This window comes from Misgurnus anguillicaudatus, chromosome 21, assembly GCF_027580225.2.
Source record: "Misgurnus anguillicaudatus chromosome 21, ASM2758022v2, whole genome shotgun sequence".
NCBI classification, from domain to species: domain Eukaryota; kingdom Metazoa; phylum Chordata; class Actinopteri; order Cypriniformes; family Cobitidae; genus Misgurnus; species Misgurnus anguillicaudatus.
The window spans coordinates 6544954-6570279 of record NC_073357.2 but is presented as its reverse complement, the minus strand read 5'-3'; the positions used below and the strand labels follow the sequence as shown (position 1 = coordinate 6570279).

The 25326-nt window shown below is 40.8% G+C and overlaps 1 protein-coding gene across 1 annotated transcript in view; it reads left to right on the top strand.

Annotated features, from left to right (window-relative positions):
• Positions 1-25326, top strand: part of adamtsl3 (ADAMTS-like 3) — a 246130-nt gene that overhangs the window by 217961 nt on the left and 2843 nt on the right. The window contains exon 28 of the mRNA XM_073859643.1: positions 24017-24218. Within this exon, the coding sequence (XP_073715744.1) occupies positions 24017-24218 (202 nt within the window). The remainder of the gene's footprint in view (positions 1-24016; positions 24219-25326) is intronic.

Here is a 25326-nt window from a genome sequence, read left to right as displayed (position 1 = left end):
TGTTTACAAGTGTGGAGAAAGAGGACCGTTCCGACGTTGCTGTATGTCAAATGAAACTAATTAATGTCTTTGTGTCAGTTTATTGTTTACAATGGTCCGCAAATGTGCGTTTCAGATATGTAACACGTGATCTTTCGATGTCATTACGCATTTACGTGAGGTTGCGCTGGCGCGTCACAGGACCGGAGATAGACGAGAAGTTGTGGTTTAAAAGTGCATATTTTTTTATTTTTCTTGTCAAAAGTGACAATCGTTTCGCTAGATAAGACCCTTATGCCTCGACCTGAACAGGTTAATCAAGGCCTAAAGAGTTACTAGAAAGCTTTAATCAGGGTTGGAGCTAAACTCTGCAGGACTGCGGCCCTCCAGGACCAACGTTTGGGGTCTCATTTATAAAACTGTGCGTAGGATCCTAATTAAAAGTCTACCGTACTTTCCAGACTATAAGCCGCACCGGAGTATAAGCCGCATCATTCAGAAATGCGTCATTAAGACGAAATAACATATATAAGTCACAGTAGACTATATGTTGCGTTTATTTAGAAAATTATTTCACAGAATCCAAGCCGAAGAACAGACATTTAATCTAGAAAGGCAAGTTATTCAACTAAACAATAGCAGACGGAACAGCAGGCTGAATAGATGTCTATACATTAAAGTAATATTATCAGTTATTTAAACGATAAACCATAACATACAGAACTTACCTGGAAGGTTGAATAGTCTAAATTAACCGAACAAGCCAACTGGCGTGAAGTTCACATACTCGTCATTCCACATTACAGAATCCATTGAATTACATAGCTACGGCGTAGGCTATCCGTAGCCTGTGCATAGCTCTGCGTAGCCTGACGTTCACCTCGCAAAAATTTTAACAGCGCGTCAGTCCTACTCGGATTGCAAGCGCTGTGATTGGTCCACCAGAACCCCTCCCATCAGGTAAAAAAAATTTGTCATTCCGTTTGCGTGCGACATGTAAAGATGGACCAAGTTGAGCAGTGATTTTACTCAAACTGCAACTAAAGTCGTTGTTTATTTACTTCCATCACTGCTGGTCTTCTCAAAACATACACAACAATTTGCTGTTTCTTCGTTTGTGGGTTAAACTGGCCAAATTGCTTGTTCATTGACGGTCGCGCTGATACTGTGGTTACAGGCGTGGATACTGCCTACCAGCGGTCCGCGCGTGTGTTTGCACGTCGACGCAGACAACAACGCAAAAGTATAAATGAAAGCCGACGTGAAACCTACGCTGTCGCGGCTACACTGTAGGACCTACACACAACTATAATGAGCCCTTAAGGGCCATATTTACTAAACGGGGCAAATTAGCATCAGGGCGCAATTCCAAAAAAGCGTGCTCCAAAAAAGTGGTTATATCTGTGTGTTATTTACTAAAAAAGGGCAAATTAAATAGCACAGGCGCAATTGCCAGTCATAACGCACGCGCAAACATTAGTAAATCACGTTGCGTGAATGATTTAAATAACACAGTTTTTCAGCACTAACGATTCACTGCGCGTCTTTAGTAAATCTCGACATCGTTTTTTGGAATGATGATTTGCGCTGGCGCAAGCTGTTAGTAAATCTGGCCCTAAGTTACAAAAATGTTATCATGCAGACGAATTCCACAATGTATTAAATATAAAGTATTTCCGGAATCTCTGGCTGCCGGCAGGGACACTAATTTAGAAATCACGGTCCTCTTAGGTCATATTTTTGGGAAGTGTCATTCGACCTATACTGTTTTTTAAGAAGGCATTTATTAAGAAAGTAAATGGTCAGTTTTGAATTAACTAGATGTTGACCAATACGTACATCAGTAAGTTGCGTTTTGCTTATAAAAAAAAAACGCTTTTAGCCCGGCTCATATTAGCATAGTCAGCATTTCATAGCGTGAGCACATTGTAAGAGGCTTGCATGGACAGATAGCGCACACGAACACTCTCAGATTTCTATACGCACGTCCATGCCAAAAACATCATTTGATTATTGCCATGCGCCTGGGGTTTAACGCATGAATCATCTGGCTCTGCGAAAGCATTTAACGTCAGCTCGAAACCATCAACAGGAGATCCCTCCACAAAGCGCGTCTTTGTTACTGCTTCTTTCACTCTCGAACACAACCCCGAACGCCCTGCAGAGGCTCCGACGTCCCCGGTGACTGGGGTACAAGCTGTGCTTTTCAAAGCTCAAATATATCCAGCTGTTTAGATCACCAATTAGAAAGACCGCTGAAGCTGCCCTAGACACAATCCTCGACGGCATCACGAGGAGCCACCTGAGGTGTTTCAGGACTGGACACTTGATTTTCCTTCACTGTACAGTCCAACTTGGTCTTTAAAAAAATTTAATATAATTGTTGTGTACACTATAATTAGGGTTTCGAGCACGAAGTGCTGAAAACCTATTGTATTTGTCTGTTTTATTATTATTAGGGTTTCGAGCACGAAGTGCTGAAAACCTATTGTATTTGTCTGTTTTATTAGGGTTTCGAGCACGAAGTGCTGAAAACCTATTGTATTTGTCTGTTTTATTATTATTATTATTTTTCCGCCTTAAAACGCGTCGCCCAGCCCAAACCGTAAGTCGTAGAAACTTGCCACTTGGTCAACTGGTTGTATATTAGCAGGCTACTCAGATACAGTGAATCAGCCAAATCGGCCCATAGGTGGCGCTATAGCAATGCCCGACGCGTTGGGCCTCATAACTCCTAAACCGGACATCAGACACTCAAGTGTTTGGTATCATTGTAATCCCTGGCTCCAAACTTAAAAAATGTATATCTCCGATTTCATTTCCGTCATTAAAAATTTTCCGCTATTTCCGATTTTGTCGAAAAAAATAAAAACGAACTAGTCCTAGGTTTTTCGCTCGATCGGAATCGTTCCAGTGCTAAAATGTTCCTTGGAGTTCGAATATCAATAATTATTAAAAAAAAGTTGAACTTTCGACTCACGGTCGACATGCCACGCCCAAACGTCTGAAGTGTGCGCAGCCAATTGGACTTTTTTGGCTATAACTGGGGACAGAAATGAAGTATCAACACGACACTTGGTATTTGTGATGAGAGTCATGGCCTGAGGTTGCGTGCCTCGTTTCGTCACCGCGCCACCTAGTGGTCAGACGAATCATTTAAATGCTTATAACTTAGGCTAAGTTTGACGTATTTTCATGGGACTTTTTTACTAAGAGTTTTGAATTGTTGCCGAGTCCAACGATACCAAACATGCCAGGTTTCGCCTTACGGTTAGCCCTGCGCAGCAAAATAGCGCTTAAAAAACATGCGCGAATAACTCCGCGAGGGTTATTCTGATCGACTCGAAACAACCATAGGAAGAAATTAACTTTACCTTCTGAACAAAAAGTTCTATTGGTGTTATGTTAAAATTTCCATCAGAAATGGCCGAAAATTGCAAAAAACGAAAAATTACATTCATTTTTTGTGTTTTTTAGATATAAATGCTTATAACTCTGCAACGAAATGACATTTTTTCACCAAATTTGATACGCTGATGTCTGAGCAGAGTCTGAGGCAATACAAAAAAAATGGTATGCCTGCACCACTAGTTGGACTCATAATTGAACAAAACCTTTGACATTGAGTAAGCCCAATGGTCATACAACTGTTGACTGGTGACAACTGTACTAAACTAAAGTGAATAGCCGTGATTCTAGCTACAAGTAACACAGTCATGACCTGAGGTTGCATGCACGAGTCTGTCATAGCGCCACCTAGTGGTTATTTGTTTTTTTCACTTAAAAATACTGCAAAATTACATCTAAAATCATGAGTCATCATGGATAATGTCTTTCATGGCTTTGAGTATAATCATTGGTGGATTACAATTCACTCCCTAGCAACCGATGAGAATACCCTAGCAACCATTTACAAGAGCTGTATCTCTGTATCAGAACATCGTAGAGACATGGGGTTCGGCTCTTTTGACTCATTAACACAATTTTAACATTTTGTGACCTAAGTTTTGCCACTGCAAGCACCACTTTCACTGAATGATAACACCTTTTTTGCTGACAACTTAGAACACGTGTGTCTGGTAGCTGCGAATGACTTCACATTAAGGACGTGACATGTTTGTCCTATAGGTGCACGTGTGTTTAAGCATACATAGTCTGTATGAACCGTTTCTGACCACCTCTTTTGTTTTTGTGGATGCTGGATCAGCCTGGTCGACGATGTCTGACGTATTTGACGTGCTTTAATGCTCGAAACCCGGTAAATGCTGCTTGCAGCTTTAATTATTATTATTATTATTATTATTATTATTATTATTATTATTATTTTTCCGCCATAAAACGCGTCGCCCAGCACAAACCGTAAGTCGTAGAAACTTGCCACTCGGTCAACTGGTTGTATATCAGCTCGCTACTCAGATACAGTGAATCAGCCAAATCGGCCCATAGGTGGCGCTATAGCAATGCCCGACGCGTTGGGGCTCATAACTCCTAAACCGGACATCAGACACTCAAGTATTTGGTACCATTGTAATCCCTGGCTCCAAACTTAAAAAATGTATATCTCCGATTTCATTTCCGGTATGCAAATTTTTCGCTAATTTGCATAATATGCATTTCTAGCCAAAATGAACTAGTCCTAGGTTTTTCGCCCGATCGGAATCGTTCCAACGCAGGAGAAATCTGTGGAGTGAGTAGGTAAATAATTATCGAACAGAATTAGAAATTTCGCTTCAGGGTCACTAAGGGGCGCCAAAACTCCATACAGGAAGTAGCCTATCATCACTGAAATGGCTATAACTCGTGAACGGTTTAAGATATATTAACGAGGTTTGGTACACATGTGTACCAGCTCACTCCGGTGTGACAGTAAAAAAGATGCAGATTTTGGCCACTAGGTGGCGCTATAACAGGCTTTAGCTCGGGAATGGCTATTACTACACAACCGTTAGCCCAATACACTTAATATTTGCTATGGTGTGTCTTTGTGCAATGTATCATGAGGGTCTGGAAGGACATTGGCATATCTCCAAAAACATGGCCGTCATTGGCCAATGAAGGTTGAGGACTGATTTGACAGGGTTAACGAAGGTCGATCGGAACGAAACGCACTGTGCTTCTTCGTGTACTGCTCATGAAGGTCTGTAAGAATTACGGTGTCATTTGGCCACTAGGGGGCATTATACCATATTTCAGTGCCTGTATCACGTGACGTTTGACATACACAAACAAACATGACATCATATGATAGATCTGCCCATGGTGAACAACTTTACTTCTTGAAGCGTTGCTGTCAATCAAACGGTTCGTGAGTTATTGGTGATAACCTTCAAATCCTACTTTTGCGAACTACTCCTAGGTTTTTTACCCGATCGGAATCGTTCCAATGCAGGAGAAATCTGTGGAGTGAGTAGGTAAATAATTATCGAACAGATTTTGAAATTTCGCTTCAGGGTCACTAAGGGGCGCCAAAGCTCCATACAGGAAGTAGCCTATCGTCACTAAAATGGATATAACTCGTGAACCGTTTGAGATATCTTAACGAGGTTTTGTACACATATGTACCAGCTCACTCCGGGGACACAGTAAAAAAGATGCGGATTTTGGCCACTAGGTGGCGCTATAACAGGCTTGAGCTCGGAAATGGCTATTACTACACAATCGTTTTCCCGATACTCTCAATATTTGGTATGGTGTGTCTTTGTGCAATGTACCATGAGGATCTGGAAGGACATTGGCGTATCTCCAAAAACATGGCCGTCATCGGCCAATGAAGGTTGAGGACTGATTTGACAGGGTTAACGAAGGTCGATCGGAACGAAACGCACTGTGCTGCTTTGTGTACTGCTCATGAAGGTCTGTAAGAATTACGGTGTCATTTGGCCACTAGGGGGCATATTTCGGTGCCCTGTATCACGTGACGTTTGACATACACACACAAACATGACATCATATGATAGATCTGCCCATGGTGAACAACTTTTCCTCTTGAAGCGTTGCTGTCAATTAAATGGTTCTCGCGTTATTTGTGATAACCTTCAAAACCTACTTTTGCTAACTAGTCCTAGGTTTTTCACCCGATCGGAACCTAACCAAGGCTGATTGATTCTGTGGAGTGTGACTATAAATAGTTATCAAAAAAAAGTTGAAATTTGTATTCATCCACGAAAGGAGTGGCCAAAAATATAAATGGGCGGAGCTTAGTAAATTTAAATGGCCATAACTCGAGAGGGGTTTGAGATATTCACGGGGCTTGAATAGTATGTGAAGGCCATCGACCTGAGGTTGTGAAATAAAATGCTTGCCGATCGGACAAAAGGTGGCACTATAACGGGAAAGATGGCATTAAATACTGTGATTATCCAATGGTTACACTTTATAAGCCTATAACTTCATCTGTGATCAACGAATTTCCATGGGAGTTGTTTTTATATGATCCTGAATTGTTTTTGAATCCTACGATACCAAGCATGCCAGGTTTCGAATTACGGTTCGACCAGAACTACGTTTTACCACATAAAAAACAATCACTAATAGCTTCGTAACTGTAACTCCTATCGATTCGAAAACACCATAGGAAGAAAAATGCAATAGCTTCTGAACAAAATCTTTATTGGCGTTATATTAAAATCTCCATCAGAAATGGCTGAAAATTGTGAAAAACCAAAATAGTCCTATAGGTGCACATGTGTTTAAGCATACATAGTCTGTATGAACCGTTTCTGACCATCTCTTTCGTTTTTGTGGATGCTGGATCAGCCTGGTTGACGACGTGTGACGTCTTTGACGTGCCTTAATGCTCGAAACCCGGCAAATGCTGCTTGCAGCTTTAATTATTATTATTATTATTATTATTATTATTATTATTATTTTTCCGCCATAAAACGCGTCGCCCAGCACAAACCGTAAGTCGTAGAAACTTGCCACTTGGTCAACTGGTTGTATATCAGCTCGCTACTCAGATACAGTGAATCAGCCAAATCGGCCCATAGGTGGCGCTATAGCAATGCCCGACGCGTTGGGGCTCATAACTCCTAAACCGGACATCAGACACTCAAGTATTTGGTACCATTGTAATCCCTGGCTCCAAACTTAAAAAATGTATATCTCCGATTTCATTTCCGGTATGCAAATTTTTCGCTAATTTGCATAATATGCATTTCTAGCCAAAATGAACTAGTCCTAGGTTTTTCGCCCGATCGGAATCGTTCCAACGCAGGAGAAATCTGTGGAGTGAGTAGGTAAATAATTATCGAACAGAATTTGAAATTTTGCTTCAGGGTCACTAAGGGGCGCCAAAACTCCATACAGGAAGTAGCCTACCATCACTGAAAGGGATATAACTCGTGAACGGTTTGAGATATCTTAACGAGGTTTGGTACACATGTGTACCAGCTCACTCCGGTGTGACAGTAAAAAAGATGCAGATTTTGGCCACTAGGTGGCGCTATAACAGGCTTTAGCTCGGGAATGGCTATTACTACACAACCGTTAGCCCGATACACTTAATATTTGGTATGGTGTGTCTTTGTGCAATGTACCATGAGGGTCTGGAAGGACATTGGCGTATCTCCAAAAACATGGCCGTCATCGGCCAATGAAAGTTGAGGACTGATTTGACAGGGTTAACGAAGGTCGATCGGAACGAAACGCACTGTGCTTCTTCGTGTACTGCTCATGAAGGTCTGTAAGAATTACGGTGTCATTTGGCCACTAGGGGGCGTAATACCATATTTCGGTGCCTGTATCACGTGACGTTTGACATACACACACAAACATGACATCATATGATAGATCTGCCCATGGTGAACAACTTTGCTTCTTGAAGCATTGCTGTCAATCAAACGGTTCGTGAGTTATTGGTGATAACCTTCAAATCCTACTTTTGCGAACTACTCCTAGGTTTTTTGCCCGATCGTAATCGTTCCAATGCAGGAGAAATCTGTGGAGTGAGTAGGTAAATAATTATCGAACAGATTTTGAAATTTCGCTTCAGGGTCACTAAGGGGCCCCAAAGCTCCATACAGGAAGTAGCCTATCGTCACTAAAATGGATATAACTCGTGAACCGTTTGAGATATCTTAACGAGGTTATGTAAACATATGTACCAGCTCACTCCGGGATCACAGTAAAAAAGATGCGGATTTTGGCCACTAGGTGGCGCTGTAACAAGATTGAGATCGGGAATGGCTATTACTACACAACCGTTTGCCCGATACACTTAATATTTTGTATTGTATGTCTTTGTGCAATGTACCATGAGGGTCTAGAAGGACATTGGCGTATCTTCAAAAACATGTCCGTCATCAGCCAATGAAGGTTGAGGACTAATTTGACAGGGTTAACAAAGGTCGATCGGAACGAAACGCACTGTGCTTCTTCGTGTACTGCTCCTGAAGGTCTGTAAGAATTAAGGTGTCATTTGGCCACTAGGGGGCGTAATAACATATTTCGGTGCCTGTATCACGTGACATACACACACAAACATGACATCATATGATAGATCTGCCCATGGTGAACAACTTTCCTCTTGAAGCGTTGCTGTCAATCAAACGGTTTGTGAGTTATTGGTGATAACTCCTATAGGTCCTATAGGTGCACGTGTGTTTAAGCATACATAGTCTGTATGAACCGTTTCTTACCATCTCTTTCGTTTTTGTGGATGCTGGATCAGCCTGGTCGACGACGTGTGACATCTTTGACGTGCCTTAATGCTCGAAACCCGGCAAATGCTGCTTGCAGCTTTAATTAGGGTTTCGAGCACGAAGTGCTGAAAACCTATTGTATTTGTCTGTTTTATTAGGGTTTCGAGCACGAAGTGCTGAAAACCTATTGTATTTGTCTGTTTTATTATTATTATTTTTCCACGGTAAAACGCGTTGCCCAGCCCAAACCGTAAGTCGTAGAAACTTGCCACTTGGTCAACTGGTTGTATATTAGCAGGCTACTCAGATACAGTGAATCAGCCAAATCGGCCCATAGGTGGCGCTATAGCAATGCCCGACGCGTTGGTGCTCATAACTCCTAAACCGGACATCAGACAGTCAAGTGTTTGGTATCATTGTAATCCCTGGTTCCAAACTTAAAAAATGTATATCTCCGATTTTATTTCCGTCATAAACATTTTTCTGTATTTTCGATTTTGTCGAAAAAAATAAAAACGAACTAGTCCTAGGTTTTTCGCTCGATCAGAATCGTTCCAGTGCTAAAATGTTCCTTGGAGTTCGAATATCAATAATTATTAAAAAAAAGTTGAACTTTCGACTCACGGTCGATATGCCAAGCCCAAACGTCTGAAGTGTGCGCAGCCAATTGGACTTTTTTGGCTATAACTGGGGACAGAAATGAAGTATCAACACGACACTTGGTATTTGTGATGACAGTCATGGCTTGAGATTGCGTGCCTCGTTTCGTCACAGCGCCACCTAGTGGCCAGACAAATCATGTAAATGCTTATAACTTAGGCTGAGTTTGACGTATTTTCATGGGACTTTTTTACTAAGAGTTTTGAATTGTTGCCGAGTCCAACGATACCAAACATGCCAGGTTTCGCCTTACGGTTAGCCCTGCACAGCAAAATAGCGTTTAAAAAACATGCGCAAATAACTCCGCGAGGGTTATTCCGATCGACTCGAAATAACCATAGGAAGAAATTAACTTGAACTTCTGAACAAAAAGTTCTATTGGTGTCATGTTAAAATTTCCATCAGAAATGGCCGAAAATTGCAAAAAACGAAAAATTACATTCATTTTTTGTGTTTTTTAGATATAAATGCTTATAACTCTGCAACGAAATGACATTTTTTCACCAAATTTGATACGCTGATGTCTGAGCAGAGTCTGAGGCAATACAAAAAAAATGGTATGCCTGCACCACTAGTTGGCCTCATAATTGAACAAAACCTTTGACATTGAGTAAGCCCAATGGTCATACAACTGTTACTTTACTAAACTAAAGTGAATAGCCGTGATTCTAGCTACAAGTAACACAGTCATGACCTGAGGTTGCATGCACGAGTCTGTCATAGCGCCACCTAGTGGTTATTTGTTTTTTTCACTTAAAAATACTGCAAAATTACATCTAAAATCATGAGTCATCATGGATTATGTCTTTCATGGCTTTGAGTATAATCATTGGTGGATTGCAATTCAGTCACTAGCAACCAATGAGAATACCCTAGCAACCATTTAACAAGAGCTGTATCTCTGTATCAGAACATCGTAGAGACATGGGGTTCGGCTCTTTTGACTCATTAACACTATTTTAACATTTTGTGACCCAAGTTTTACCACTGCAAGCACCACAAACATTTCCTTCAGTGTTCTGTTTGTCAATGTTCCGTGAGAAGAGAGGGAGACATTTCACTGAATGATAACACCTTTTTTTGCTGACAACTTTGAACACCTGTGTCTGGTAGCTGCGAATGACTTCACATTAAGGACGTGACATGTTTGTCCTATAGGTGCACGTGTGTTTAAGCATACATAGTCTGTATGAACCGTTTCTGACCACCTCTTTTGTTTTTGTGGATGCTGGATCAGCCTGGTCGACGATGTCTGACGTCTTTGACGTGCTTTAATGCTCGAAACCCGGTAAATGCTGCTTGCAGCTTTAATTATTATTATTTTTCCGCCTTAAAACGCATCGCCCAGCCCAAACCGTAAGTCGTAGAAACTTGCCACTTGGTCAACTGGTTGTATATTAGCAGGCTACTCAGATACAGTGAATCAGCCAAATCGGCCCATAGGTGGCGCTATAGCAATGCCCGACGCGTTGGGCATCATAACTCCTAAACCGGACATCAGACACTCAAGTGTTTGGTATCATTGTAATCCCTGGCTCAAAACTTAAAAAATGTATATCTCCGATTTCATTTCCGGTATGCAAATTTTTTCGCTAATTTGCATAATATGCATTTCAAGCCAAAATGAACTAGTCCTAGGTTTTTCGCCCGATCGGAATCGTTCCAATGCAGGAGAAATCTGTGGAGTGAGTAGGTAAATAATTATCGAACAGAATTTGAAATTCCGCTTCAGGGTCACTAGGGGGCGCCAAAACTTAATACAGGAAGTAGCCTATCGTCACTGAAATGGCTATAACTCGTGAACGGTTTGAGATATCTTAACGAGGTTTGGTACACATATGTACCAGCTCACTCCGGGATCACAGTAAAAAAGATGCGGATTTTGGCCACTAGGTGGCGCTGTAACAGGCTTGAGATCGGGAATGGCTATTACTACACAACCGTTAGCCCGATACACCTAATATTTTGTATGGTATGTCTTTGTGCAATGTACCATGAGGGTCTAGAAGGACATTGGTGTATCTTCAAAAACATGGCCGTCGTCGGCTACTGAAGGTTGAGGACTGATTTGACAGGGTTAACAAAGGTCGATCGGAACGAAACGCACTGTGCTTCTTCGTGTACTGCTCCTGAAGGCCTGTAAGAATTTTGGTGTCATTTGGCCACTAGGGGGCGTAATACCGTATTTCGGTGCCTGTATCACGTGACATTTGACGTACACAAACAAACATGACATCATATGATAGATCGGCTCATGACGAAAAACTTTGCCTCTGGAAGCGTTGCTGTCAATCAAATGGTTTGTGAGTTATTGGCGATAACGTTCAAACCTACTTTTGCGAACTAGTCCCTGGTTTTTCGCCCGATCTGAACCTAACCAAGGTTGATTGATTCTGTGGAGTGTGACAATAAATAATTATCAAAAAAAATTGAAATTTACATTCAATCACGCAAGGAGTGGCCAAAAACCGAACTGGGCGGAGCTTAAAACATTTAAACGGCCATAACTCGAGAGTCGTTTGAGATATCATCACGGGGCTTGAATCATATTTGTAGGCCATCGGTCTTAGGCCGTGATATAAAAAGCTCGCCGATCGGACACTAGATGGCGCTATAACGGGGAAAATGGCACTAAATACTGTGATTATGCAATGGTTACAACTTTCACGCCTATAATTTTATCTGTGGTCAAGAGATTTTCATGGGAGTTGTTTTTTTTATCTTCCTGAATTGTTTCCAAGTCCTACGATACCAAACATACCAGGTTTTGCCTTACGGTTAGTTCTGCACTGCAAAAACTGTGCTTACAAAACATGCGTGAATAACTCCGCGAGGGTTATTCCGATCGACTCGAAAACACCATAGGAAGAAATTTACTTTACCTTCTGAACAAAAAACTCTATTGGCGTTATGTTAAAATTTCCATCAGAAATGGCCGAAAATTGCAAAAAACGAAAAATTACATTCATTTTTTGTGTTTTCTACACATAAATGGTTATAACTCCGCTATGAAATGACATTTTTTTACCAGATTTGTTATGCTGATGTCTGAGCAGAGTCTGAGGCAATACAAAAAAATTGTTTGCCTACACCACTAGTTGGCCTCATAATTGAACAAAACCTTTGACATTGAGTAAGCCCAATGGTCATACAATTGTTTCTTCACTAAACTAAAGTGAATAGCCGTGATACTAGCTACATGTAACACAGTCATGACCCGAGGTTGCATGCACGAGTTTGACATAGCGCCACCTAGTGGTTATTTGTTATTTTCACTTAAAAATACTGCAACCTTACATCTAAAATCATGAGTCATCATAGATTGTGCCTTTCATGGCTTTGAGTATAATCATTGGTGGATTGCAGTTCACTCCCTAGCAACCAATGAGAATACCCTAGCAACCATTTAGCAAGAGCTGTATCTCTGTATCAGAACATCTTAGAGACATGGGGTTCGGCTATGACGACAACTATGAACAAGTGTGTCTGGTAGCTTACTTTTCATCATTTATTTTGTACAATGCAGCAAATCTACTCAGGCATGCCCTTAAAGGTCATAAGGTCCCAAATCGCTTGAATCCAAGCAAATGACTTCACATTAAGCAAGTGACATGTTTGTCCTATAGGTGCACGTGTGTTTAAGCATACATAGTCTGTATGAACTGTTTCTGACCATCTCTTTCGTTTTTGTGGATGCTGGATCAGCCTTGTCGACGACGTCTGACATCTTTAATGTGCTGTCCACTGTAGGTCTTTGCGGTCTCCTGCGCTGCTGTTTGTGTCGTATATGCACGCCCGCAGCCTGTTTGAACCATTGATGACCATACTATGACTCAATGGCCTTTTAGTTAGCCATTTCTGAATTGTATGTTTCCGTATAAATCTGAATAACTAAATCTCGTTAACAAATTATCCTCATAACGTCACATTAAGGACATTACGTGTTTGTCTTATATGTGCACATGTGTGTAAGCATAAATAGTCTGTATGATCCGTTTTTGACCATCTCTTTCGTTTTTCTGGAGCGAGGTGGTCTATCATTCATTGTGTCTGTATTCGGGTGCAACTCCTTAGCCTGGTAATCGACGTCTGACGTTTTTGACGTGCTTTAATGCTCGAAACCCGGCAATTGCTGCTTGCAGCTATATTTATTATTATTTTTCCGCCTTAAAACGCATCGCCCAGCCCAAACCGTAAGTCGTAGAAACTTGCCACTTGGTCAACTGGTTGTATATTAGCAGGCTACTCAGATACAGTGAATCAGCCAAATCGGCCCATAGGTGGCGCTATAGCAATGCCCGACGCGTTGGGCATCATAACTCCTAAACCGGACATCAGACACTCAAGTGTTTGGTATCATTGTAATCCCTGGCTCAAAACTTAAAAAATGTTTATCTCCGATTTCATTTCCGGTATGCAAATTTTTTCGCTAATTTGCATAATATGCATTTCAAGCCAAAATGAACTAGTCCTAGGTTTTTCGCCCGATCGGAATCGTTCCAATGCAGGAGAAATCTGTGGAGTGAGTAGGTAAATAATTATCGAACAGAATTTGAAATTCCGCTTCAGGGTCACTAGGGGGCGCCAAAACTTAATACAGGAAGTAGCCTATCGTCACTGAAATGGCTATAACTCGTGAACGGTTTGAGATATCTTAACGAGGTTTGGTACACATATGTACCAGCTCACTCCGGGATAACAGTAAAAAAAGATGCGGATTTTGGCCACTAGGTGGCGCTGTAACAGGCTTGAGATCGGGAATGGCTATTACTACACAACCGTTAGCCCGATACACCTAATATTTTGTATGGTATGTCTTTGTGCAATGTACCATGAGGGTCTAGAAGGACATTGGTGTATCTTCAAAAACATGGCCGTCGTCGGCTACTGAAGGTTGAGGACTGATTTGACAGGGTTAACAAAGGTCGATCGGAACGAAACGCACTGTGCTTCTTCGTGTACTGCTCCTGAAGGCCTGTAAGAATTTTGGTGTCATTTGGCCACTAGGGGGCGTAATACCGTATTTCGGTGCCTGTATCACGTGACGTTTGACGTACACAAACAAACATGACATCATATGATAGATCGGCTCATGACGAAAAACTTTGCCTTTGGAAGCGTTGCTGTCAATCAAATGGTTTGTGAGTTATTGGCGATAACGTTCAAACCTACTTTTGCGAACTAGTCCCTGGTTTTTCGCCCGATCTGAACCTAACCAAGGCTGATTGATTCTGTGGAGTGTGACTATGAATAATTATCAAAAAAAATTTGAAATTTACATTCAATCACGCAAGGAGTGGCCAAAAACCGAACTGGGCGGAGCTTAAAACATTTAAACGGCCATAACTCGAGAGTCGTTTGAGATATCATCTCGGGGCTTGAATCATATTTGTAGGCCATCGGTCTTAGGCCGTGATATAAAAAGCTCGCCGACCGGACACTAGATGGCGCTATAACGGGGAAAATGGCACTAAATACTGTGCTTATGCAATGGTTACAACTTTCACGCCTATAATTTTATCTGTGGTCAAGAGATTTTCATGGGAGTTGTTTTTTTTATCATCCTGAATTGTTTCCAAGTCCTACGATACCAAACATACCAGGTTTTGCCTTACGGTTAGTTCTGCACTGCAAAAACTGTGCTTACAAAACATTCGTGAATAACTCCGCGAGGGTTATTCCAATCGACTCGAAAACACCATAGGAAGAAACTTACTTTACCTTCTGAACAAAAAACTCTATTGGCGTTATGTTAAAATTTCCATCAGAAATGGCCGAAAATTGCAAAAAACGAAAAATTACATTCATTTTTTGTGTTTTCTACACATAAATGGTTATAACTCCGCTATGAAATTAAATTTTTTTACCAGATTTGTTATGCTGATGTCTGAGCAGAGTCTGAGGCAATACAAAAAAAATGTTTGCCTACACCACTAGTTGGCCTCATAATTGAACAAAACCTTTGACATTGAGTAAGCCCAATGTTCATACAATTGTTTCTTCACTAAACTAAAGTGAATAGCCGTGATACTAGCTACATGTAACACAGTCATGACCCGAGGTTGCATGCACGAGTTTGACATAGCACCACCTAGTGGTTATTTGTTATTTTCACTTAAAAAAACTGCAACCTTACATCTAAAATCATGAGTCATCATAGATTGTGCCTTTCATGGCTTTGAGTATAATCATTAATGGATTGCAGTTCACTCCCTAGCAACCAATGAGAATACCCTAGCAACCATTTAGCAAGAGCTGTATCTCTGTATAAGAACATCTTAGAGACATGGGGTTCGGCTATTTTGACTCATTAACACTTTTTTAACATTTTGTGACCCGAGTTTTGCCACTGCAAGCACCACAAACATTTCCTTCAGTGTTCTGTTTGTCAATGTTCCGTGAGAAGAGAGGGAGACATTTCACTGAATGATAGCACCTTTTTTTGCTGACAACTATGAACAAGTCTGTCTGGTAGCTTACTTTTCATCATTTATTTTGTACAATGCAGCAAATCTACTCAGGCATGCCCTTAAAGGTCATAAGGTCCCAAATCGCTTGAACCCAAGCGAATGACTTCACATTAAGGACATGACATGTTTGTCCTATAGGTGCACGTGTGTTTAAGCATACATAGTCTGTATGAACTGTTTCTGACCATCTCTTTCGTTTTTGTGGATGCTGGATCAGCCTGGTTGACGACGTCTGACATCTTTAATGTGCTGTCCACTGTAGGTCTTTGCGGTCTCCTGCGCTGCTGTTTGTGTCGTATATGCACGCCCGCAGCCTGTTTGAACCATTGATGACCATACTACGACTCAATGGCCTTTTAGTTAGCCATTTCTGAATTGTATGTTTTCGTATAAATCTGAATAACTTATTCTCGTTAACAAATTATCCTTATAACTTCACATTAAGGACATTACATGTTTGTCTTATAGGTGCACATGTTTGTAAGCATAAATAGTCTGTATGATCCGTTTTTGACCATCTCTTTCATTTTTCTGGAGCAAGGTGGTCTATCATTCATTGTGTCTGTATTCGGGTGCAACTCCTCAGCCTGGTAATCGACGTCTGACGTTTTTGACGTGCTTTAATGCTCGAAACCCGGCAATTGCTGCTTGCAGCTATATTTATTATTATTTTTCCACGGTAAAACGCGTTGCCCAGCCCAAACCGTAACTCGTAGCAACTTGCCACTTGGTCAACTGGTTGTATATTAGCAGGCTACTCAGATACAGTGAATCAGCCAAATCGGCCCATAGGTGGCGCTATAGCAATGCCCGACGCGTTATGGCTCATAACTCCTAAACCGGACATCATGCACTCAAGTGTTTGGTATCATTGTAATCCCTGGCTCCAAACTTAAAATATGTATCACCTCTATTTCATTTCCGGTATGCAAATTTTTCCGCTAATTTGCATAATATACATTTCAAGCCAAAATGAACTAGTCCTAGGTTTTTCGCCCGATCGGAACGTTTCCAATGCAGGAGAAATCTGTGGAGTGAGTAGGTAAATAATTATCGAACAGAGTTTGAAATTTCTCTTTAGGGTCACTAAGGGGCGCCAAAACTCCATACAGGAAGTAGCCTACCATCACTGAAATGGCTATAACTGGTGAACGGTTTGAGATATCTTAACAAGGTTTGGTACACATGTGTCCCAGCTCACTCCGGGGTCACAGTACAAAAGATGCCGATTTTGGCCACTAGGTGGCGCTATAATCGGCTTGAGTTCGGGAATGGCTATTATTACACAACCGTTAGCCCGATACACTTAATATTTGGTATGGTGTGTCTTTGTGCAATGTACCATGAGGGTCTAGAAGGACATTGGCGTATCTCCAAAAACATGGCCGTCATCAGCCAATGAAGGTTGAGGACTGATTTGACAGGGTTAACAAAGGTCGATCGGAACGAAACGCACTGTGCTTCTTTGTTTACTGCTCCTGAAGGATTGTAAGAATTATGGTGTCATTTGGCCACTAGGGGGGCGTAATACCGTATTTCGGTGCCTGTATCACGGTACGTTTGACATACACACACAAACATGACATCATATGATAGACCGTTTCATGATGAAAAACTTTTCCTCTTGAAGCATTGCTGTCAATCAAACGGTTCGTTAGTTATTGACGATAACATTCAAACATACTTTTGCGAACTAGTCCTAGGTTTTTCGCCCGATCCGAACCTAACCAAGGCTGATTGATTCTGTGGAGTGTGAATATGAATAATTATCAAAAAAAAGTTGACATTTGTATTCAAACACGCAAGGAGTGGCCAAGAACCGAACTGGGCGGAGCTTAAAACATTTAAACGGCCATAACTCGAGAGGCGTTTGAGATATCATCATGGGGCTTGAATCATATGTGAAGGCCATCGGTCTAAGGTCGTGATATAAAAAGCTCACCGATCAGACACTAGATGGCGCTATAACTGGGAAAAAGGCACTAAACACTGTGATTATGCAATGGTTACAACTTTCATGCCTATAACTTTATCTGTGGTGAAGAGATTTTCATGGGAGTTGTTTTTTTAGCATCCTGAATTGTTTCCGAGTCCTACGATACCAATCATGCCAGATTTCGCCTTACAGTCAGTTCTGCACAGCAAAAATAGCGCTTACAAAACACGAGCGAATAACTCCGCGAGGGTTATTCCGATCGACTCGAAACGACCATAGGAAGAAATTAACTTTACCTTCTGAACAAAAAACTCTATTAGCATTATGTTAAAATTTTCATCAGAAATGGCCGAAAATTGCAAAAAACGAAAAATTATCTCCAAATTATATGTTTTTACACATAAATGGTTATAACTCCGCAACGAAATGACATTTTTTACCAGATTTTATATGCTGATGTCTGAGCAGAGTCTGAGGCAATACAAAATTTTTTTTGCCTACACCACTAGTTGACATTGAGTGAGCCCAATGGTCATACAACTGTTTCTTCACTAACTAAAGTGAATAGCCGTGATACTAGCTACATGTAACACAGTCATGACCCGAGGTTGAATGCACGAGTTTGTCATAGCGCCACCAAGTGGTTATTTGTTATTTTCACTTAAAAATACTGCAACCTTACATCTAAAATCATGAGTCATCTTAGATTGTGCCTTTAATGGCTTTGAGTATAATCATTGGTGGATTGCAGTTCACTCCCTAGCAACCAATAAGAATACCCTAGCAACCATTTAGCAAGAGCTGTATCTCTGTATCAGAACATCTTAGAGACATGGGTTCGGCAATTTTGACTCATTAACACTATTTTAACATTTTGTGACCCGAGTTTTGCCACTGCAAGCACCACAAACATTTCCTTCAGTGTTCTGTTTGTCAATGTTCCGTGAGAAGAGAGGGAGACATTTCACTGAATGATAGCACCTTTTTTTGCTGACAACTATGAACACGTGTGTCTGGTAGCTTATTTTAGACACCTACAACTTTGGCTGCAGTCACCGTATTTTCATGGGACTTTTTTCACAGGAGTCCTGAATTGTTGCAGATGTAGGACAGGTGGACAAGTTTTGTTTTTGGAGCTGGACCATAAAACAACAAAAAACACATTATGTGTCTATTTTTGAGAGACGTGTTGTCTCACTCCACAGGGGTCACGGATTCGCAGGAACTGATCTGTATTTCACCCCCTCTCTCTTCTCTTTTAAGGTTTTGGTTACTGGAAATGTACTAAACACATGTAACATTGAGTATGTCATATGTTGTGATGCTACAAAGGTTTCATCTTCATGTTTGGTGTTGTTTTAAAGGTCATGGTGCGATGGTTAAAAAGGTCTAATTTCTATAATGCTAAGAGAAAGTATATCAAAGTTTAAAACTTAAGACATAATCTGTACTCCTGTGATGGGTGTCAACTCATGAGGAGATCTAGATTACAGATGGTTAACAGTCCCATTTGGTGCTCCTTCAGGTCACGAGAACCGACCAACCAAATCCTGTTTTGAGATTTTATTATTCTTTGTCTCATTCTGTGTATATAAGGTGGCTTGGCAATAGACTCTGGGAAGTATTCTTTAGCAAGAATCTTCCCCACACTTTGGGTGTGTGTATTCAGACATTATGGAAGTATTCTTTAGCAAGAATCTTCCCCACACTTTGGGTGTGTGTATTCAGACATTATGGAAGTATTCTTTAGTAAGAAACTTCCCCACACGTTGTGTGTGTGTATTCAAACATTATGGGAGAAATCTTTAACAGAATCTTCTTACACCATTTTGGGTATATTATATTCATGATGGAAGTACTCTGTAGCCAGAGTGTCTATTGCCAGGTATGACTTTGTAACTTTTGCAACTGTTGATCATTTTAATTAATTGGAATTGAATCAAATTCTGTATGATATTGTTTAATTTATGTTTGAAGCTGAAACCTGCCTGGTATAATAAATTGTTACATTTGATTCATCTGAATTCTTCAGGAATTGTATTGATTTATTTTAATTCTTTCAGAAATTATTATTTCCAGTAGATTAGAAGGAGTCTGGTATTACCGCAGAATAAGTATGTCAGGATATGAACACACTGGTGTTTTGATGTTGAATGGAGCAGGTAGCACATTCACCAGGACTCTCAGATTTATGTCTATCACCTGCCTTAGCAAGTTGCATGATCGTGACTAAAGTAACTATTTTTATGATCGGAGCAAGCATGGGGCGGCCAGACATAAAAATATTAGTTTACCCGGCAACCTCTGACTAAGATCAGAACTGGCAATTTTGTGTCCGTGAGATGTACGCAAACGGCCGGCGTATATCCTGTGCGATATCGGGTCCCTAATGAACGAATAATTAAGACTATGGGAATTTATAAATAATCAAACATCTAAATTATGATCAACAGATAATTGGAATAATGCACAAAATTCTTAATATATTAAATTGGAGTCAGATTATAATTTAAACACAGAGATCAAATAAATTAATTTAATCATGATATGGAATTATTCTTCTAGAAGCGCTGAGGAAGGAACGAACACGAGTCCCCTTCACCCACTCCACTTGCATCCGTCGTTGGTCTGGTGGGTGGCACCTTACACAGAGTCCAACAATACCAAACATGCCAGGTTTTGCCTTATGCTTAATCCTGGGGTTATCATAACACAATTCAGGAGGACATTAAATATGTCAAGCATTATCTTTCCAGCTGTGTTTGCTGTTCACTGTAGGTCCTTGCGGTCTGCTGCGCTGCTGTGTGTGTGTCTTATGTAAATGTGTGCAGTCTGTTTGCATCATTGCACCATACCATGACTCAATGGCCTTGTAGTTCAACTAAACACGGCCATTTCTGAATTGTATGTTACGTTATGAATCAGAAAAACTAATTCTCGTTAACAAATTATCCTCATAACGTCACATTAAGGACATTACATGTTTGTCTTATAGGTGCACGTGTGTGTAAGCATACATTGTTTGTATGATCCTTTATTGACCATCTCTTTCGTTTTTCTGGAACGAGGTGGTCTATCATTCATTGTGACTGTGTTCGGGTGTAACTGCTCAGCCAGGTATGCGACGTGTGAGGTTTTTGACGTTGCCTTAAAGCTCGAAACCCGGCAATTGCTGCTTGCAGCTATATTTATTATTATTTTTCCGCCTTAAAACGCATCGCCCAGCCCAAACCGTAAGTCGTAGAAACTTGCCACTTGGTCAACTGGTTGTATATTAGCAGGCTACTCAGATACAGTGAATCAGCCAAATCGGCCCATAGGTGGCGCTATAGCAATGCCCGACGCGTTGGGCATCATAACTCCTAAACCGGACATCAGACACTCAAGTGTTTGGTATCATTGTAATCCCTGGCTCAAAACTTTAAAAATGTATATCTCCGATTTCATTTCCGGTATGCAAATTTTTTCGCTAATTTGCATAATATGCATTTCAAGCCAAAATGAACTAGTCCTAGGTTTTTCGCCCGATCGGAATCGTTCCAATGCAGGAGAAATCTGTGGAGTGAGTAGGTAAATAATTATCGAACAGAATTTGAAATTCCGCTTCAGGGTCACTAGGGGGCGCCAAAACCTAATACAGGAAGTAGCCTATCGTCACTGAAATGGCTATAACTCGTGAACGGTTTGAGATATCTTAACGAGGTTTGGTACACATATGTACCAGCTCACTCCGTGATCACAGTAAAAAAGATGCGGATTTTGGCCACTAGGTGGCGCTGTAACAGGCTTGAGACCAGGAATGGCTATAACTACACAACCGTTAGCCCGATACACCTAATATTTTGTATGGTATGTCTTTGTGCAATGTACCATAAGGGTCTAGAAGGACATTGGTGTATCTTCAAAAACATGGCCGTCGTCGGCTACTGAAGGTTGAGGACTGATTTGACAGGGTTAACAAAGGTCGATCGGAACGAAATGAACTGTGCTTCTTCGTGTACTGCTCCTGAAGGCCTGTAAGAATTTTGGTGTCATTTGGCCACTAGGGGGCGTAATACCGTATTTCGGTGCCTGTATAACATGACGTTTGACGTACACAAACAAACATGACATCATATGATAGATCGGCTCATGACGAAAAACTTTTCCTCTGGAAGCGTTGCTGTCTATCAAATGGTTTGTGAGTTATTGGCGATAACGTTCAAACCTACTTTTGCGAACTAGTCCCTGGTTTTTCGCCCGATCTTAACCTAACCAAGGTTGATTGATTCTGTGGAGTGTGACTATAAATAATTATCAAAAAAAATTGAAATTTACATTCAATCACGCAAGGAGTGGCCAAAAACCGAACTGGGCGGAGCTTAAAACATTTAAACGGCCATAACTCGAGAGTCGTTTGAGATATCATCACGGGGCTTGAATCATATTTGTAGGCCATCGGTCTTAGGCCGTGATATAAAAAGCTCGCCGATCGGACACTAGATGGCGCTATAACGGGGAAAATGGCACTAAATACTGTGCTTACGCAATGGTTACAACTTTCACGCCTATAATTTTATCTGTGGTCAAGAGATTTTCATGGGAGTTGTTTTTTTTATCATCCTGAATTGTTTCCAAGTCCTACGATACCAAACATACCAGGTTTTGCCTTACGGTTAGTTCTGCACTGCAAAAACTGTGCTTACAAAACATGCGTGAATAACTCCGCGAGGGTTATTCCGATCGACTCGAAAACACCATAGGAAGAAATTTACTTTACCTTCTGAACAAAAAACTCTATTGGCGTTATGTTAAAATTTCCATCAGAAATGGCCGAAAATTGCAAAAAACGAAAAATTACATTCATTTTTTGTGTTTTCTAAACATAAATGGTTATAACTCCGCTATGAAATGACATTTTTTTACCAGATTTGTTATGCTGATGTCTGAGCAGAGTCTGAGGCAATACAAAAAAAATTTTTTGCCTACACCACTAGTTGGCCTCATAATTGAACAAAACCTTTGACATTGAGTAAGCCAAATGGTCATACAATTGTTTCTTCACTAAACTAAAGTGAATAGCCGTGATACTAGCTACATGTAACACAGTCATGACCCGAGGTTGCATGCACGAGTTTGACATAGCGCCACCTAGTGGTTATTTGTTATTTTTACTTAAAAATACTGCAACCTTACATCTAAAATCATGAGTCATCATAGATTGTGCCTTTCATGGCTTTGAGTATAATCATTGGTGGATTGCAGTTCACTCCCTAGCAACCAATGAGAATACCCTAGCAACCATTTAGCAAGAGCTGTATCTCTGTATCAGAACATCTTAGAGACATGGGGTTCGGCTATTTTGACTCATTAACACTATTTTAACATTTTGTGACCCAAGTTTTGCCATTGCAAGCACCACAAACATTTCCTTCAGTGTTCTGTTTGTCAATGTTCCGTGAGAAGAGAGGGAGACATTTCACTGAATGATAGCACTTTTTTTGCTGACAACTATGAACAAGTGTGTCTGGTAGCTTACTTTTCATCATTTATTTTGAACAATGCAGCAAATCTACTCAGGCATGCCCTTAAAGGTCATAAGGTCCCAAATCGCTTGACCCCAAGCGAATGACTTCACATTAAGCACGTGACATGTTTGTCCTATAGGTGCACGGGTGTTTAAGCATACATAGTCTGTATGAACTGTTTCAGACCATCTCTTTCGTTTTTGTGGATGCTGGATCAGCCTTGTCAACGACGTCTGACATCTTTAATGTGCTGTCCACTGTAGGTCTTTGCGGTCTCCTGCGCTGCTGTTTGTGTCGTATATGCACGCCCACAGCCTGTTTGAACCATTGATAACCATACTACGACTCAATGGCCTTTTAGTTAGCCATTTCTGAATTGTATGTTTCCGTATAAATCTGAATAACTAATTCTCGTTAACAAATTATCCTAATAACGTCACATTAAGGACATTACGTGTTTGTCTTATATGTGCACATGTGTGTAAGCATAAATAGTCTGTATGATCCGTTTTTGACCATCTCGTTCGTTTTTCTGGAGCGAGGTGGTCTATCATTCATTGTGTCTGTATTCGGGTGCAACTCCTCAGCCTGGTAATCGACGTCTGACGTTTTTGACGTGCTTTAATGCTCGAAACCCGGCAATTGCTGCTTGCAGCTATATTTTGTATTTGTATCTGTACAAAAGTGTCGATCAGCAGAGCATTGCATTAGCAAGGCAAAGGTCATGGGTTCGATCTCAAGGAATCAGAAAAACTGCATATTTTATTGAGGTGTATTTGTGTTTTGGGTAATGATATTCTATATTCTTTTATCTGTCAGCTGGGTGTCTACAGTGTGGTCCAAATGCTCCAGTGCCTGTGGGCGGGGCTTCAGAGAGAGGCGGGTCTCTTGTCAGCAGGTGCAGGCATCAGGGAGCGTGAGGGTCCTGCCCAGCTCCGAGTGTAAGGAGACCCATCGGCCTGAAGACAAGGAAGATTGCACCTCGCACGCTTGTGCAGAGTGGATCACTGGTCTCTGGGGCAAGGTTTGTTCATAAAACACTTTACTGTCACTGTGAAATGAAATTCAGACCTCTTTAATATGAAACATTGGACTAAAGGAGTACTGTATATGTGACTATTTACTCATTATAAGGGTACTTGATGCCATTACAGTGTTCTGCAGTGTGCATTCGCTGTACCCTTTCATATAAATGTTTATACCGTATCCTCTCCTTAATGATGCGTTCACACTAGACGCGAATTAAGCATTAAGCGTGAGTGATTTACTTGTTAAGTCAATGTAAATATTCGATAGACATTGTGCAGCGCAATTCTTGCAAATGAGGCGGGACGAATGACGAGAAAATACATTATTCTTAAACTGGTGGTCTTCTTACTTCGCTTAGTTTTTCAGTTTACAAATTCCGCTTCCTAAATAGGGATTGTCAACTGTCATTGATTTATTGCACGTTACGCCCAAAACACACCCATTACTCATTACGACAATAGGGACAACCCATTTAGGCCGTGCAATTGGCGCATAAACTATTTTCCCGTCGTTAAATTAGCAAAAGTGGGCCATGTTAACCAATCACGAGCTTGCTCTAGTAGTGACATGATTACAATGTAGCGAGCGGAGGCATATATTATATATATATATATATATATATATATATATATTGAGACTACGGGCTCTATTATACACACGGCACAATGCGCGAGGCAAGTGTCTTTTGCTAGTTTCAACCTGGCGTAATGATCATTTTCACATTTAGTGCCATGTTGTTTAGTGCCACGTTCTGGTCTGAAAACGCAGTGTGTCAGGTGCATTGTTGGTGCGTTGCTATTTTGAGGCAACTAAAATAGACTACGCCATTGACCAACAAAAACCTGCTCTAAAGTCTAAAGTCAGTGGCGCAATATTGTTTATGTTAATTTATGAGCGCGTTAGTAATATGCGCCTATAAACGAGACTACAACACGCGTTTGCTTATCACACACATGGATGCGCAGCAGCACATAAAAATTTAAATATGGAACAATTTTGTAAAATGTTTGTAAATCTTGTTTGTACAAACCTTTTCTTGCATATTTGTAGATTATTTTATGAGATTCTGTATGATTATGTAGGATATCGATACATTTACACCA